Below are 16,481 nucleotides of genomic sequence, written 5' to 3'. Positions count from 1 at the left end.
GTTGATACCTCCCCCAAGTTCACACAAAGTTTCCTGTCAGAATTTCCTCATGGAGGAGAGCCCTATTTAGAAAACAGCCCTGCTTGTACAACAGAGAAACAAACCAGCTACCAGTCCTATCCCTTAACTAAGAATAGATAACCAAGGATCCTCAAGCAAATTAAAAGAAACTGCAGCATGAAAGAAAAAGACTAAAGGAAACAAATAAAACTACTGATCCCAGAGCAATTTGGGAATTTGGGAAACAAGAAAGAACTGCAGGGAAAAAATGATAATATTCTCAGTAAAATTCAAGAAGATACAGCATGAATAAAACAAGAGCTAGATACCACAAAACAGGAACAATCAGAGAAAAGAAAGACTCCTTAGAAACGGAAAATCAGTTGTTGAAATAAAAAAAAAGTCAACAGGACTGTGAAATAAAATTGAGGGAAGTTCCCAGAATGTAGGGGACAAAAAAACAAAAACAAAAAACAAAGAAACGCAAGGTATGAGAGAAATTTTAAGAGCTAGAGATCAGCAGTTTCAACATCTGAGTAATAGGAGTTCTAAATAGGACAGAAAAAATGAAAGAAGAATAGTTAAAAACATATTAGAAGTTAATTTTCCAAAACTGAAGGACTTCCAGAACAGATGCCCAGAACAGTGAACCCAGGAAGTGGTTACTCCCACCCAAGGGATTACTGTAGCCTCTCCACCGGTCTTCCTGCTTCCCCCTTCGTAATTTTCCCTTTCACCCCTCTCTCCACCACCAGTATGTATTCCGAATAGTCTGAGGAATCCTCATAAACCCAAAGTCAGGTCCTCTCCTACCTCTGCTCAAAACTCTTCTGTGGATCCCACTGTGGCTTACAGGACCTGATAAGATTAAGCCCTGTTATCTATCTGACCTCATATTACTTCCCTCTCTGCCTTCCTCCACCACTCTAGCAACTTTGACCTTTATGCTCTCTAAAAATGTCAGGCAGGAGGAAAAAATGGTAGACACTGTCCTGTTGCAGGGCCTTTACACTGACTGTTCTTTCATTTGAAATGTTCTTTCTGCAGGTGTCCACTTGGTTAGCTCTCTCATGTTATGCAAGTCTTTGCTCATATTTGACCTTTTCAGTGAGTCTTTCTCTGACCAACCTATTTAAAACTACAATAATCTCCCACCCTCCCTGGCATTCCACATTTCTTTTTACCATGATTTATTCCCCCCCCCATAGCACTTACCACATTTTAACTTGTTGTATACTTTATTTCTTTATCTGATTATTTTTCTCTCTTGCTCTCACTAGAATATTTGCTCCATGAGAGCAAGAATGTCTATCTTCACCACTGTGTAACCTCAGCATCTACAACAGTGTATGGCACATAGTAGACATTCAAAAAATATTTGTTGAATGAATGAATATGATACAGGCAAATGACTCAAGGAAAAAGGAAAGGCTATTAGAAACTCTGTGTGTGTGTGTGTGTAGTGTAGTGTATAACTGAGAAAATCATGGTCCATATATAAAGCAAAATAAAGTATAACATGATTATAAGCCACTGACAGAATATAAGGGAGACTCTCTTCTACCCTGATAGTAGAAACATTCTTCTTTGAGAGGCCCAAAGATTGTGTCTTTGGACTTGTAAAGAAGGAAGTCTATTCTTGGCTCAGTACCCAGCTGGGTTTTGAAAAATATTTACATAGTCATGATAACGCAAATGTTATTTATTGATTTTCAGGTTTTAGAGCCAACTTGGGGACAAAACATAAAAGACCTGGTTGTGGCTGCAGAACAGAATGTAAATGTTAATAACCTGAACAATGTAAAGGAAAGATGAAACTGACAAGTGAGTCATTGAATGGGCAGGGGGAGGGTAGTGACCCTAATATCCTTGTACTAAAATGTGGGCAGTTGAAATTATCTGTCAAAAATGGATGGAATAAGGAATGGAGGCTATATTTTTTCAAGTTATAAAATTAAGCAAGAACAAAAAAGGAATATCAATGTTTAAAAATGCAGGGGAGTGGACAGAAAAGTGTACATAAACAAAATCCTCATTGTCATAATGGGGAGACAATAGGATATTGTCTAAATTTTATAAACCAAGAAACAGCTATATACATATTATCTACAGTTGTAAAGGGATCTACCAACAGAAAAACAACAACAAAAAAGGTGTTTTTTTTTCTTGTTATTGTTTAAGTTTGCTTGGAGGGAGTGAGATGGAGATGGGGAGGGTTGAGGCAAGAGACTATTGGTTTTGATCATATGCTCTTCTGTTCTGTTTGATTTGTTGCCTTGTTCATGCATTACTTTATTTTCTTTTTTAGATTTTATTTATTTATTTAACAGAGAGAGAGAGCGAGACAGGGAACACAAGCAGCGGGAGTGGGAGAGGGAGAAGCAGGCTTCCCCCTGAGCAGGGAACCTGATGCTGCGCTCAATCCCAAGACACTGGGATCATGACCTGTGCCAAAGGCAGACGCTTAAGGACTGAGCCACCCAGGCACCCCTATGCATTACTTTAATAAAAATAAAATTCTAAAAACTTTATGTTGATCTCATAACAACAAAATAATTATATAATCCTATGATACTTTATGATTGTTTCAAAGTGGGTACATGAAGATCCAGTAAGATTCACCTCCATGGAAGACAAGCATACTGTAACGCACCACACATATGTTTATGATGAGGGTTGGAAAGGATATTCTCAGACCTAAAACACTGGAGGTAGTACAGCACATTGGTGAAGGCTCTGGTATTTGGCATTGTACTGACTTGGATTCAAGTCCTCCCTCTGCCATTCACCAGTTGTTACTTGCTTTGCCGTGGGCAAGTTATTTCCCTTACCACCAAATTTTCCTCTGTAAAATGAGGCTAATGCTCATACAGTAGAACTGAAAGTCCCTCAAGAGCAAGGACTACCTCTATAGAGAGGCTTAATATATAGTTGGTGCTCAGTGGCTATTGAATGGCCTGAACCCGCTTCACAGACTTGTGCTGAGAAAGGACTCAATGTGCAAAGAGCAGGGGAAAAAGAGTTAGTCCAAAAGTGGGTAGCCAGTTTCCTCATCTATGGGAAATCTGTCCTTGGTTTAACAAAATGAGGTCATTGTGATTGTGGATAGATGGCTTTCTGGGCGTAGAGTATTACAAAATAAATTGTCCTGCACATAAAAGGAAGAAAAAGAGAGATTCCACAAGCAGCTCATGATAGGGTATATAGGAATCTGAAAATTGGAAATAGAAGAGTTGCCCCCTCCAGAGGCTGAAGGACAGAAAGGGCCCAACAGCAATGAGGAGTAGGGACCAGGAGAAGGAATAGTTAGTAGGTCTTTCCTAGTGATGGAAATGACTGAAAAAAAGTGTGAAGAACAGGAAAGTCTGATGTCCAGTTTTAAGCTGATTGCTAGACTGTGCAGATTTAGATGACTAAAGACATGATAGGTATCCTTGGAAAGAAACCTTTGCCACCCACTTCTAGACTTATCTCTAAATTTTCCAAAATTTTGCAAAATTCAGAGGTACTTATTTTGCATAGTTTGGGGAAAAGGAAAATATGTTAGGAGAGGGTTGGTGGTTAAGGATATTCTGGGTTTCCAATTTAAGCCTCAGTGATGTGAAATCTTAGATGTTCCTGGATTAGGCAGTTTCATCCTCTGATGTTCTGCACTAAGCCATCTTTAGCCTACCTTTCCTTATCTCCTGAACAGAGCTGCCTGGTAATAACTCACCTTTTCATCTTTGTCCCTAGTTGATATGTAGGACCCATATGATCTCAGGTATTTGCCTGCTGATGTATGCATGCTGGAAACTTGTCTGGGACTCAGTGACCTTGGATCTTCAGTTTTATGGGTAGGTACCAAAGATCAAAATATCCCAAGTGTTCACAAGGAGAAGGTTGAAAGAAATCCCTCTGATCAAAGGGTGAAGATTGTGAATGAATTTGTCTTTTCTCTTCTGATAAGGTTTCTTCCTGTCCTCTGATTCTCCAGGTCATAAGATAAGGGTGGCTATGGTATTAGGTTAGAAAGATGGTGGTATTGAGAGTGGACTGGGGAAGTTTGGCTTCAAAAATCTTTGGGAATACCTTTCCAATGGACTTGAACTGAGATTTTGCTTGAGTTCCTTGCTTGAATCCAGTATCTCCTAGGCTTTCAACTGTGTATTCCTTTAAAGTTACTCCAGGATCCCAAAGGCCACAACTAGGACTTAAAATGCTCTGAAATTTAAAATGGTGGAAGTTGTAACAGAGGATATGTAACAGAGGGTGTTCTATGGGGAAGAAATTGTACAAAGGCTCTTAAGCAAGAGAAGACAGGGCTTATCTGGTAACAGTAAGTGTTTTGTTTGGTTGGAATATAGGTAGTGTTCAGAAAAACAACAAGAAAAAGGCTGAAAAACTAGTTAGGGCTAGATTTTGGGAGAACCTTCAAATCAGGCTCAGGTATTTCTTGAAAGAGTAGTTTATACTCATTGTCTTGTATACCTCATCTCAGCTCAATGTAATCATGAAGCTACTGCATGGCATAGACTTCCAAGTAAAAATGGCTTAAATAAGACGTACATGTATTTATCTCACCCAAAAGAAATCTAGAGGGTAGGCAGTCCAAAGCCAGTATGGTGGCACTGTGAAATTGTTAAGAGACCCAGGTTCATTTTAGTTTACTGCTCCACTATCCTTAGGATTTAACCCCAGTCTTCATGGCCTTTATTCAAGGAGGCTGTGTCCAGCTAAAACTCAAGATGTTTTATAACTAAGGAAGAAGATAAGAATGCCACAAATGTCTGTACTGAAATTATCCCCTCCAAGGTCACCAGAGACGGACTACCACCTGATTGTTATAATCCCTAGACATTTTTTCAGGACTTTTCGTGACCTCTTGATAGCATTCAACAATATTGACCCCTTCCTCCTTTTGAAATAATCTTTTCCCTTGGTTTTGTGACACTACTTTCTCCTGCTTTTCTCCCTATCTCTTTGGTCACTACCTACCTTCTCTCTCCTGGGCTCCGTTTCCCCCACCTATGCTATAGTCACTGCTGGTCTCCAGGGCTCTTCCCTAGGCCCCATCTCTTCTAGGGCTGCACAGTCTTCTCAGGTGCTAAAAGTGCTAGCTTAAAGAACCATTTATATATTGATGACTTCTAGATCTGTAACTTCAGTCCAGACCTCTTTCCTAAACTTCAGACATGTATATTCAACTGCCTGTGGAATATTTCTTCTTGGGTGTCCCACAGGTATCTCAATATCAATGCCTAGTTCCCCTCTGTTAGTATTCCATATCTCAGTGAAATGGGTTACCATTGACACATTTGGTCTCTCAAATCAGATCCCTAAGAGTTCCCTTTGATACGTCCCTCCTTCTCACCCCTTTCCCACACCCAATTATTCATTGTCTTTCTGCTTTTTTACTTCTTTAATATATTCTGAATTCAATTATTTGTCACTAACTCCATTCCTACCACTCTAGGCCAAACCACAATCATTGCTTACCTAGATGACTACTCATCCTCTTTCCAGGTAGACATCTAATCTATACTCCTTATGGATTAGGCAGCTAGGGTGTTGTCTCTAAAACACAAATCTGCATTGTATCAAAACTTAAAACCGGGGCGCTTGGGTGGCTCAGTTGGTTGAGCGACTGCCTTCGGCTCAGGTCATGATCCTGGACTTCCAGGATCGAGTCCTGCAATGGGCTCCCAGCTCCTTGGGGAGTCTGCTTCTCCCTCTGACCTTCTCCTCTCTCATGCTCTCTCTCACTCATTCTCCCTCAAATAAATAAATAAAATCTTAAAAAAAAAAAAAACCTAAAACCCTTCAAAAAACCTCTCAGTGCTCTCAAGATAAAGGCCAAAGTCCTTATCTTGGCATTCAAGGCTTGCTATGATTTAGAAGCAATGAGAATTTGGGTACTAGAGCTGGAAGACAAGGAGGAACTGTGTCTAGCAAGAAATAAAGCCCTGTGGATGGGGAAGGGAACCTAGGAGGCAAGAAAGTGGCAAACTTATAAGAACTTGTGGAGGGAGAGAGGAGTCAAGAGAACAGAGGCCTATCTTAAATGTGTGGGAAATGTGTGTGTGTGTATGAATTATCCATAAAATGTTAGCTTAGTAAAGGAAAAGGTGACCTCATAAAACAGAAGATGTATGACGATTTGAATTACTTTTGAGTGTAAGAAAGGCATTGAATTTCTATAACTGACCACTGTGCTGAATTTTATTATGGTTTCTAATAACTTTTTAGTTGATGGTCTTGGGTTGTCCAGGTCTGCATTCATATTACTCAATAACTAATGATAACTTTGTATCATCTTATTTTGTTCTTTTGAATAGACCCAATTACTTATGCAGATTTATTAGGTGACAAAGGTGTCATTTCACATCACTGGGAAAAAGATTCGCACATGGTATAGGGATAAGAACCTGTGATTTTGGAAAATAATTAAGCTGAACACTTTTACAAAACAGATTTTGGAATAATCAAATATTTAAATGTAGATATGGAAGTCATAAAAGTGCTTGAAAAAATAGGGATTGTAATATAGGAGTCTGGAAAGCATCTTTAAGCATGAAGCAGAGAAAGAGAAACAATCTAAGTGTCCATATCCGTGTATCCTGGACTGGTTAAATTATGGGCCATCTATACAAGAAAAGATTATTCAGCTGTTAAGAAAAATGTGCACTATGGAAAGCTGTTTAGAATATATAATGGGGAAAAAGCAGATCACAGAACAGTAGGTGTTGGATACCATTTGTGGGGAGAAAACCCAAATAATTTGTATATGAATCGAAAAAATCTGGAGGGATGTATACCAAAATGTTAGTAGTGGTTATTTCTGGGAAATAAGATAACGGTGGCCTTTCATTGGTATGTTACATATTTCTGCATTATTTGAATTTTCACAACACATTACGTTTGTAATAAGAAAAAAAAGATATAAAAATAAATACATTCAATGAATGAATCGCTTTGAGAGGGTGATTTTAGTTGGAAGGTCTGCAGACTGAGCCTGGTACAGTGGCATAAACATGGGCTTTGGCGTCAGACAGCCCTGAGCTGGGCCCCATTGCCCCACCCCCAAGGAAGGAGGGGGGTGGCAGGGGGCTGCGGAAAGGGGCTGGGCTGGGCTGGCTGCAGCTCTAGTCCAGGAGGCTGAGACTTCGAGAGGGATTGAGAGAGGGCAGACTCATCCCGGACTTGCTCGAGGACAAGGTGAGGGGCGTTGAGATTTGGGTTTCCTGGCAGCCAGACAGTGATTTCAGTCCCCTCGAACCTATAGCCAGGCAGGTGGGCAATACTTACTGCACCACTGCAGCTGAGGGAGAGATGACCTGGAGCGGGATGTAGGCAATGAGGACTACAGAGGGTAGCAGGCGGTAAGGACTGGGAATCAGAGACTAGTGGGGGAGGAGAGGAACCCAGTTTGTGGGTGGCGGACTGGGAGGGGGAGGGGAATACTGAGGAAAAGTGGAATCCAGAGAAGAAAATAGAGAATGCAGAGAAGGGTTAAGGAGTGCTAGGGAAAGGGGTGCACAGGTAACACGGGAGGATGTAAGGAAGGAGAATAAGGAATTCTGTGAGGTAAAATAGATAATGCGAGGGGTAACAGGGAGCAGGGAGCAAGGCAGAGGGAATACAGGGAGGGCGATAAGGAATAAGGAGCAGAGAGGGGGGAAGGGCAGACTGGCTGCGACCGAGGCCCCCTAGGGAGGCGGAAAGGGGCGGGACCACTTCCGGTCTGGAGCGGGGAGGGCAGTCTAGGAGTTTTGGAGGGGCTTGGAGAGTGGACGCACTCTGAAAATTAAGGAGAAGGAGGTGAGCTGCGGGGCCCGGCTCTGGATCACAGCCCAGTAGGGATCGGCCCCACCCTTTGGGATCTGGAGAAAACCTGCTGTAGGGACCGGATCATACCGGATCCATCCGGATGGGAAGGGAGGGGGCTGAACCCGGTTTGGCTGAGCCCAAGATGGAATCGCTGGCTCCATTCTGATTTGAGGAGGGGGTGTATTAAAGAAGGGGCGGAACCAAGATGCGCTTTGCCCCTGGCTGGAGGGGGCGTGTTGTGGAAAAGGGCGGGACCGGGCTGTAGTGTGGATTTGGGGTGGGTGTGAGGAGGGGAGGGGCCAAGACCACCAGACACTGCGAAGATTTTAGAGGGAGCCAAGTAGGGGAGGGGGCGGGACGGAATGGTACTGCAGACCTGGAGCAGGGCGTGTGCTGGGAGGGGTGGTGGACTGAGTCCGGACCCCTGCGCATGCGCACTGTGGATGGCTAAGAATGGGCGTGTAGAGAAAAGACGGCATAGCCGAGACGGGGCAGCTGCCGAATGCGCATGTGCACGGTGGACATCAAAAGAAAGCTTGTGCTGGGAGAGCGGGCGGGGGTGAGGTGGGCCCTGCAGCGAATGCGCATGCGCATTGTTGGCCTGCGGCTGGGAGGGGGGGTTGCACTAGGAAAAGGGGCGGGGTCCTTAGAGCTGCCGCGCTGGCACATCTTCCTGGAGAAGGGGAGGGTGCGGCTGCGGAGAATTGGGATCTAGACGCTTTGGATTACTGAATCTGAGAACGGAGTCATTGGGGCTGGGGGAGGGGTTTGGGATTGGGGCCCTGGGGAAAGTGAGGATCAGCTTCCAGGCAGAACAGGAGAGGACGATCAGGAGCCCCCCCCCCCAAACTTTGACACAGGCCTTCTCTCCTCAGGCTCAGCTCTTGCCAGGCCAATTTGAGATATGTCTGACACAAGCGAGAGAGCTACGGGTCCAACCCGCTTCCAGGTAAGGCTTCTTTCTGTCCGCTCCCTTGCTACTTTTCTTCAGCCCCTGTTGCTGCCTTAGTTCCCTTGGCACCACCCCTCCCATCCTTGTCCTTCTTTACCCACTTAACTGCCTGGGTGCCCCCCCCCAGTAGAGGGAGGGAGGAAAGTAGGAAGGAATGAAGGATGGAGAAAAGAAGGAGGGAGGGAGGGCAGGCCTGCCCTTCTGCCATCGCTACCTGCTCAGAGGAAGGAGAGGCCTTGTTGGGGTTAAGTGGGCAGAGCACACTGCAAGGAGGAGTTAGTATAGGTCAGAGGAGTGAGGCCCTGGAATTTGGGAGCCATTTGCCTAGTTAGGGGTGGGGAGGTCTGTGAGCTTTCCTGCTTTCTCATGCAGACTGAAGCTTCAGAGAAGGACAGTGGCTTGAAGATACAGACCCTATTGACAGTGACCCAGAACTTGGAGGTCTCAGAGACACTGAAGACTTCAAAGGCACCAGAGGTCTCAGAAGCCATGAAGGTGTCAAATGCTGCAGGAGTCTCAAAGGCCACAGAGGTCTCAAAGGCCCCAGAGGCTCAGAAGGCAGCTGCCACTCAGGCCTCACCTACCACTAAACTGACTGATAACCAGGTTCTGGCAGTTGAAAAGAAGAGTCCAGCAGCTGACACCAAGGTGCAGAGTGCTGACCCTCAGCCTGTGACAATGCCTGCCACTGAGACCAAAAAGGTCAGCTGTGTGGCTGATACGAAGGTGGTTACAAAGGCCCTGGATACTGAGGCTCCTGCCTCTCAGGCTTTGGCAGATGAACCTAAGCCTGAGGGTGCAGCTGCTCAGGCTCAGGAGAATCCGGATACTCGGCCCAAGGTCAAGGCCAAGAAAGCCAGAAAGGTAAGACCTCTGTAATCACCAGTCTTTTCTTTCTGTTTCTTTCAGTTGGTTCATTTGTTCTGCAAACGTTTAGAAAGTTCCCTGTGCTCGGTAAGGCTGGTGGGGGGGGAACAACAAGAGGAATGTGATGTACTTTCTCTCTGCAGAGTTCACAGACTCATAGAGGATTGAGATAGTACACGTGGCTGCAATGTGAAAGTAAAGCGGTTTATATTTCCATAGTAGCTACCATGTGTTAGACCTTGAGCTAGACGCATTCATACAGGTTATTTCATTAAATCCTGAAAATAATCCAGTTTTATAGAGAAGGAAGCTGAGTCCCAGAGAAGTGGGGTGACTTTTCCAGGGTGGTACAAGCAGAGCCAGTGGTAGACATAGGAAGAGGAGAATCCTCGGGCCCCACCCTTAGGTTGCTCCGGGCCTGGTGGAGAGATGAAATTCCTGCATGTGAGTCATTGAAAAACAAAGCCAAGACTCAACGTGGCCAGTGTCTAGTCAAGGTGTTACTCTAGGGGTGGGATTAAGGGGCCTTCTAGAAGAGATAAGATGAGGGAAAAGGACCAGCTACTTCTTCTGACAATATAGAACTTGCTTTCTGTTGATACAGGTGAAACATCTCAATGGCGAAGATGACGGAAACAGTGATCAGAGTCAGGCTTCTGGAACCACAGCTGGCCGAAGGGTCTCAAAGGCCCTAATGGCCTCAATGGCCCGCAGGGCTTCAAGGGGCCCCATAGCCTTTTGGGCCCGCAGGGCATCAAGGACTCGGTTGGCTGCTTGGGCCCGGAGAGCTTTGCTATCCCTGAGGTCACCTAAGGCCCGTAGGGGCAAGGCTCGCCGTCGAGCTGCCAAGCTTCAGTCATCCCAAGAGCCTGAAGCACCAACACCTCGAGATGTGGCCCTTTTGCAGGGGAGGGTAAGAACCCTATTCTCTCCATTCTGCCTGATTTACTTCCTTGCCTGTCTTTTCTGTCTTCTTCTCAAATGTTCTGCAAACATATTTTGATCTTTCTACTTTTTTTTCCCTTTCCCAGGCAAATGATTTGGTGAAGTACCTCTTGGTTAAAGACCAGACGAAGATTCCCATCAAACGCTCAGGTAGAGTTCTGCTAACCCTCCATCCCCTAAGCTGTGCCCTCCACTGCCCTCTTTCCCATGTGCTGAGGACATTCCTTGCCCTTATGCTCCTACCTTTGTACTCCCAGAGTTCTAATTTGGTAGTGCTAGCATCTCTGTTCATTACTTCAGAACCTGTTTGTGCCACCCACAGCAGGGTTGGCAGAGGGTCTTTAGCTTGGATTTGGGGCTACCTGGCTTCACTTCAGCTCAGGTGCTTGCAACACTCTCCCCTTGCAGACATGCTGAAGGACATCATCAAAGAATACACTGATGTGTACCCTGAAATCATTGAACGAGCAGGCTATTCCTTGGAGAAGGTGAAGGGGCAGCCATGGGGGATGGATGCAGTGGGGAAGCATCGAACTGAACAAGTGTACATGTCTGTTCTGGGGTGGGACCACAGAGACTCACTAATTCAGCCCTATCACTGTGTGAATGGATAGACAGGAAGGGGCCTCCTCATAACCAGAGTGCATAAGGAGGGACATAGACTAGCCCAGGGTAACATAGCAAGTCTCCTAAAAGCACAGCTAGGACCCAAGCCACCCAGCTTAGTCCTGCTTCTGTCTGCTGCTGGAGATGTCCTGTAATGTATTTAAATGCTCACATCTTCCTTCCATTCCCCATTCTCTGTCTCCTTAAGATTTCCAGTGATCACAGAGATGATGCTGAGAACAATAGTAGATTTCTTACCTGTTTGCTGTGTGCCAACCACTTAGGTTTATCTACATTATCTCACTTACCCCTCCCCTCAGACAACACACACTCATAACCACACCCGCATCCACACCCATACACACCTAAGTACATGGGAGCTGTGGGATGCTCAGGAAGCTGAATTTGTGATCTTAACAAGCTGTTTTCCCCATCCTAGGTATTTGGGATTCAGTTGAAGGAAATCGATAAGAATGACCACTTGTACATTCTTCTCAGCACCTTAGAGCCCACTGATGCAGGCATACTGGGAACGTAAGCTGGGAAAGAGCTGGGGTGGGAGACTCTGCTTTTGTCTATGGCACTACCCCATTCCTGTCATCTCTCCCCATGGCCCCTTGGAGAGGTAGGAAGACAGGACTTAAAAAGTCTCTATTCCAGTTCTGTCACATAGTTGGAGTCCTGCACATGGTAACGGTGCTTTGTTATGATTGGCTGAAGGGTGTAGAATCCTGGAGCAGTGCATTCTTCCTGTCAGATTTTCTGTTTCTTCAGAAGCTTCCCAGGAAAACAGACCTGTCATTGCTTGTCTCTTTCTACTGGCTTTGGTAGAGTGCTTCTCAAGGAAGGGCTTCCTGGTGTGGGTGAATCATGATGCTTGAAGGACAGCAGTATCACTGGGGCTTTGTCTAGAATTCTTTTGGGGTAGAGGGGTCTAGGAGAGAAAGAAGGGACTCACTTTGGCTGGGTCCCTGGGTTGTCCTAGGTTGACAGGCATTCTTCTTCCAACCTCTTGGCAACCTGGGGTGGAGGATTGGATTTTCCCATTCTACTCTATAGGAGACGGAGACTCAAGAGTTCAAGTGCTTTGCTCAGGGTCACATAGAGCTTGAAGCATAGACTAGGCAGAATTCTGTCATGTCTCAGGAATCTGGGAGAGGATAGCCTAGTGATCTGGCTGGTGTGTTTTTTGCAGATGGCTGCTAGACATAAACCTTTTCTCTACTCTGTTATTTCCCTAGGACTAAGGATTCACCAAAGCTAGGTCTCCTCATGGTGCTTCTTAGCATCATCTTTATGAATGGAAATCGGTCCAGTGAGGGTGAGTGGGTAGGCATGCAGCTGAATGGGTGGCCACAGTTGGAATTCCACATGCTCATTTTCTGTCCCTGTCTCCTCTTGCCTCCTCTTGCAGCTGTCATCTGGGAGGTGCTGCGCAAGCTGGGGCTGCGCCCTGGGTATGATTGGGCTCTCTCAGTGCTTGCTGTCCGTGTTGTCGTTTGGAAAGAAAGGATGGTTCCAGGATTGCATCAGTCTGGTGGTCTGGTGGAATGGGTGGGGGTGCTGGTAAAGGGCCCAGGGTTCCAACCTAGTTGGATGGGGAAATGGTCCCAATCTTTTCCCCCTGTCTCACTATCTCTTGGGCTTCTGTGGAGTTTCCCTCTTGTGCTAGTAACTTCTTTTCCATGTTGAAAATGTCTCTATATACATCTGGGAAGTACCATATATGATTGATTGATTGACTGACGGATTGATGGATTTTTCTTTCTCTGCTGTCAGGATACATCACTCACTTTTTGGGGATGTGAAGAAGCTTATTACTGATGAGTTTGTGAAGCAGAAGTAAGTATGTGTCATGATGGTGTGTTCCATGTGTTTTGCTTACTTCAGAACTGAGTAATTAACCTATGGGGTGTGTGTGTGTGTGTGTGTGTGTGTGCATGTGCATGCGCACGCGCAGGTGGTAGGTAGCTTATTCCTGACATAGTGAGAGGGAACAAGAGGACACATTTCCTGACCTACATGTACTTTCACATATGCTTTTGGGGGAGTTTTTCAAGGTAGGGATTGTCCTCACCAGTGTCATCCATATTAGTAAACTGAGGTTCGGAGCAGTGAAGTAATTTGCTCAAGTAAATTGCTACATAGGTAGCAAATGGGAGAGTTATATTTAGACCCTGACCCCAATGCCTAGGTTTTTTTTTTTTTACTGTGCCAACCAGGGCTTTATAGAAATTAATCTCCATAAAGAAACGCTGTAGAGTGACAGATTTAGGTAGCCAGGTACTGTGCTGGGGACTTGACTTGTGTATCTCATTTCATTTTTGTAACTACCCCGCAGAATAGATACTGCCATCCCACCCCCACTTTTAGTTGAGGGACCTGGGTCTCAGAGAGTGGAAGTCTGATTATGGCCCTGGCTGGTAAGGGGCCGATTTGGTCATGGAGCCCTCCTGACTTTCTGGCCAGGGCCCACCATACCCTTTATCCTTAGCACATGCCACACACTCACATGCATGCAGTTGGAAATATGCATAAAGTATGCTACTCTTGGTGGACTGTTTCTTCCCTTTACAGTCATTTTCTATGGTAGATTGTCGCAGGGCTCACCAGGTCATGGACACTCCCCAGTGGTAGGGTGTGCTCAGAGCAGGGGGCCTAAACAAATGGCTCTTCTGTTTATAACACACCCAAGAAGAATCTGGGTTCATTGTGACAAGGGGCACAAAACTTGTAGCCTTCTTATGAACATAGAGCCTACACATGTCCCACCCCGCACCTCCAAATGGCTTCTGGATAGGACCAACGGGACAGGGCTCAATATTTGAAGAAAAGCTATAGTACTTAGTGGGGGAGGTTGCCACTTAGAATCTATCCAGTCCATACATGGGTGGGCTATGGTTGTCTTAGACATAAAGGCTTTTAACTTCTCTTTTCAAGGTACTTGGACTATGCCAGAGTCCCTAATAGCAATCCACCTGAGTATGAGTTCTTCTGGGGCCTGCGCTCCTACTATGAGACCAGCAAGATGAAAGTCCTCAAGTTTGCCTGCAAGGTAATTGGATAGCTGCCCAAGCTTGGCATAGCAAGAGCATAGGGTGCTGCTGGCTAGGGCAGGCTGTTCATAGAGCCACTTGCAGCTCACATGTGAACATTCTGAAGCCTCTGCTTCTGGGCCAAATGTTTAGCTGATTGTACAACTAACACGTCCTTACCCTAGCCCACATTAGAACAATCAGGCTCAGAGAGGTTGTTAGGTAACATGTCCAAGGTCCCAGAGCTAATAAGTGTCAGAACAGGGATGGAATAAAGTACATAACTATTAGTAGTATTTATTATATCATTATTATTGTGTAGAACATGCAGCATGGTGCCTGGCATACAGTTAGGTGCTCAGTTCTTGGATTCTGATCCCTCTGATGGTGGTTATTTCTGTTTCAGGTACAAAAGAAGGATCCCAAAGAATGGGCAGCTCAGTACCGAGAGGCAATGGAAGCAGATATGAAGGCTGCTGCTGAGGCTGCAGCTGAAGCCAAGGCGAGAGCTGAGATCAGAGCTCGAATGGGCATTGGGCTTGGCTCTGAAAATGCTGCTGGGCCCTGCAACTGGGACGAAGCTGATATTGGACCCTGGGCCAAAGCCCGGATCCAGGCAGGAGCTGAAGCTAAAGCCAAAGGCCAAGAGAGTGGTGGTGCTAGCTCCGGGGCTAGTGCCAGTACTAGTGCCAGCGGTGGCTTCAGTGCCAGTGCCAGCCTGACCGCCACTCTCACGTTTGGGCTTTTTGCGGGCCTCAGCGGAGCGGGTGCCAGCACAAGTGGCAGCTCTGGTGCCTGTGGTTTCTCCTATAAGTGAGATTTCAGGTATCTACTTAGACTGGGTTGGGACAGCTGGGGCTTATAGGGTTGGGGTAAGGAGCTGGCTGGTTATAGGAAGGCCAAGGTTGCAGGACCATATGGAGCATGTGGGAAAACCCCACTCTTGGCATTTTATTCTTTCCCTTTTGGTGACTCTCAGTTGACTTTTTGCATTTCTTTTATTTGTGTTTTCAGATATTCCTAATTCCAGCAGTTCTTCTCTTCAAGCCAGGGTGCATCCTCAGAAACCTACTCAACACAGCACCTCTAGGCAGCCACTATCAGTCAATTGAAGTTGATATTCTACATTAAATCTATTTGCCATTTCTGAGTTTATTGCTCTTTTTTTTTGGTGGGCTGTCATATTTTGGTATCACATTTAAAAATAAATCTGTGTTTACTAGATTCAGGGGAGCAAGATTAGCATCTCTCTGGGATAGCTTGGTCCGCATCTCTAGGCTGCAATGTAGGCAGCATTGCAGTAGGGTGGTGAGTCATGAAGATTCTAAGCACAGAGGACACACTTTGAAGAAGAGCCCTGAGGTGGGCAAGTCAAGCAGAAAGCAGAGGTAGAGGAGACTGGACATCAAATACAGACTCATTTTGAGAAATTTGGATGAGAATGGGAGAAGAGAGAGGTAGCTAATGGGAGATACAGGAACAAATGATGATTTTCTTGGGAAAGGACAGAAAGGCTTGAGCAGGCAGGAGCCAATAAAAAGGGAGATGTCAAAGATTGAATCGGGTAGCCCTGAGGAGGTGGGAGGGTAAGGCCTGGGAGAAGGGACTATCCAGAAGGTATTTGGAAAGGGGACTGTGGAAAGATGTCAGGCAGAGGGGATGCTCCAATATAGGATGGAGCTCTTGATTTTTGAGACCTTTCCCCCATAGTAAGGTACTCAGTGATCTTGGAATCAAGAAGATGAATTAATTTATCCCAAGATTTTGGTTCTGAAATAAGGAAATTAGATTGGGGGCACTGAGTATGTGGGTCTGTATCTTCATTACTGTGTGCATAGTATCTGGCATAGTAGATAGAATAGTGGAAGAGGTGGATAATGGGACCCAGGCAGGCTTGGGGATGCAGATGAGGAAATTGTGTGATGAATTGGGAGACTGTAGGAGTTTATGGGCAGGAGTCTCATTGAAGTCTGAACAGGGCAGAATGTTAAGTAAATATGCCAAGTACCTGCTCTATGTCTGGCAGTGTTCTAGGGATCTGGGAAGGGATGTTGAGAGAACTGGAAAGATGATCTGGGGGACTAGTCATATGGTCAGACAGTGGAGAGAACTCAGTGATGTGAGGTCCAAGGATTGGGTGTGTAAAGGGGAGAGAAGATGGCATTTTCTGGAGATGAAGGGTCAATAGCCTGGGGTGCCAGGGTGTTGGTTGGGTTATCCATGTGGACAGTGAAATCACCAAGGATGGTGGTAGGAGTTGGGGTAGA

General features: G+C 45.5%; 1 protein-coding gene across 11 annotated transcripts; it reads left to right on the top strand.

Annotated features, from left to right (window-relative positions):
* The first annotated feature begins 3,769 nt into the window (after positions 1–3,769).
* LOC308359892 (melanoma-associated antigen D2) lies at positions 3,770–15,364 on the top strand. Of its 11 annotated transcripts, none has more exons than XM_080831187.1 (13): positions 3,770–3,836; positions 8,685–8,758; positions 9,134–9,625; positions 10,233–10,541; positions 10,660–10,723; positions 10,982–11,061; positions 11,619–11,713; positions 12,421–12,500; positions 12,594–12,636; positions 12,959–13,021; positions 14,120–14,234; positions 14,621–15,039; positions 15,229–15,364. In XM_080831187.1, the coding sequence occupies exons 2-12, from the start codon at positions 8,714–8,716 to the stop codon at positions 15,029–15,031; spliced, it is 1,797 nt and encodes a 598-aa protein (XP_080687313.1). In that variant the 5' UTR covers positions 3,770–3,836; positions 8,685–8,713; the 3' UTR covers positions 15,032–15,039; positions 15,229–15,364. The 11 variants fall into 11 exon arrangements, with proteins under 11 accessions (XP_080687313.1, XP_080687307.1, XP_080687310.1 ...); XM_080831181.1 differs by lacking the exon at positions 3,770–3,836 and adding an exon at positions 7,086–7,197 and having other exon boundaries at positions 14,621–14,716; XM_080831184.1 differs by lacking the exon at positions 3,770–3,836 and adding an exon at positions 7,086–7,197.
* Positions 15,365–16,481: the final 1,117 nt, after the last annotated feature.

Source organism: Martes martes (assembly GCF_963455335.1).
Source record: "Martes martes genome assembly, chromosome: X".
Lineage (NCBI taxonomy): Eukaryota > Metazoa > Chordata > Mammalia > Carnivora > Mustelidae > Martes > Martes martes.
The sequence above is the reverse complement of the archived record's forward strand: the minus strand, read 5'-3'. Positions and strand labels throughout refer to the sequence as shown.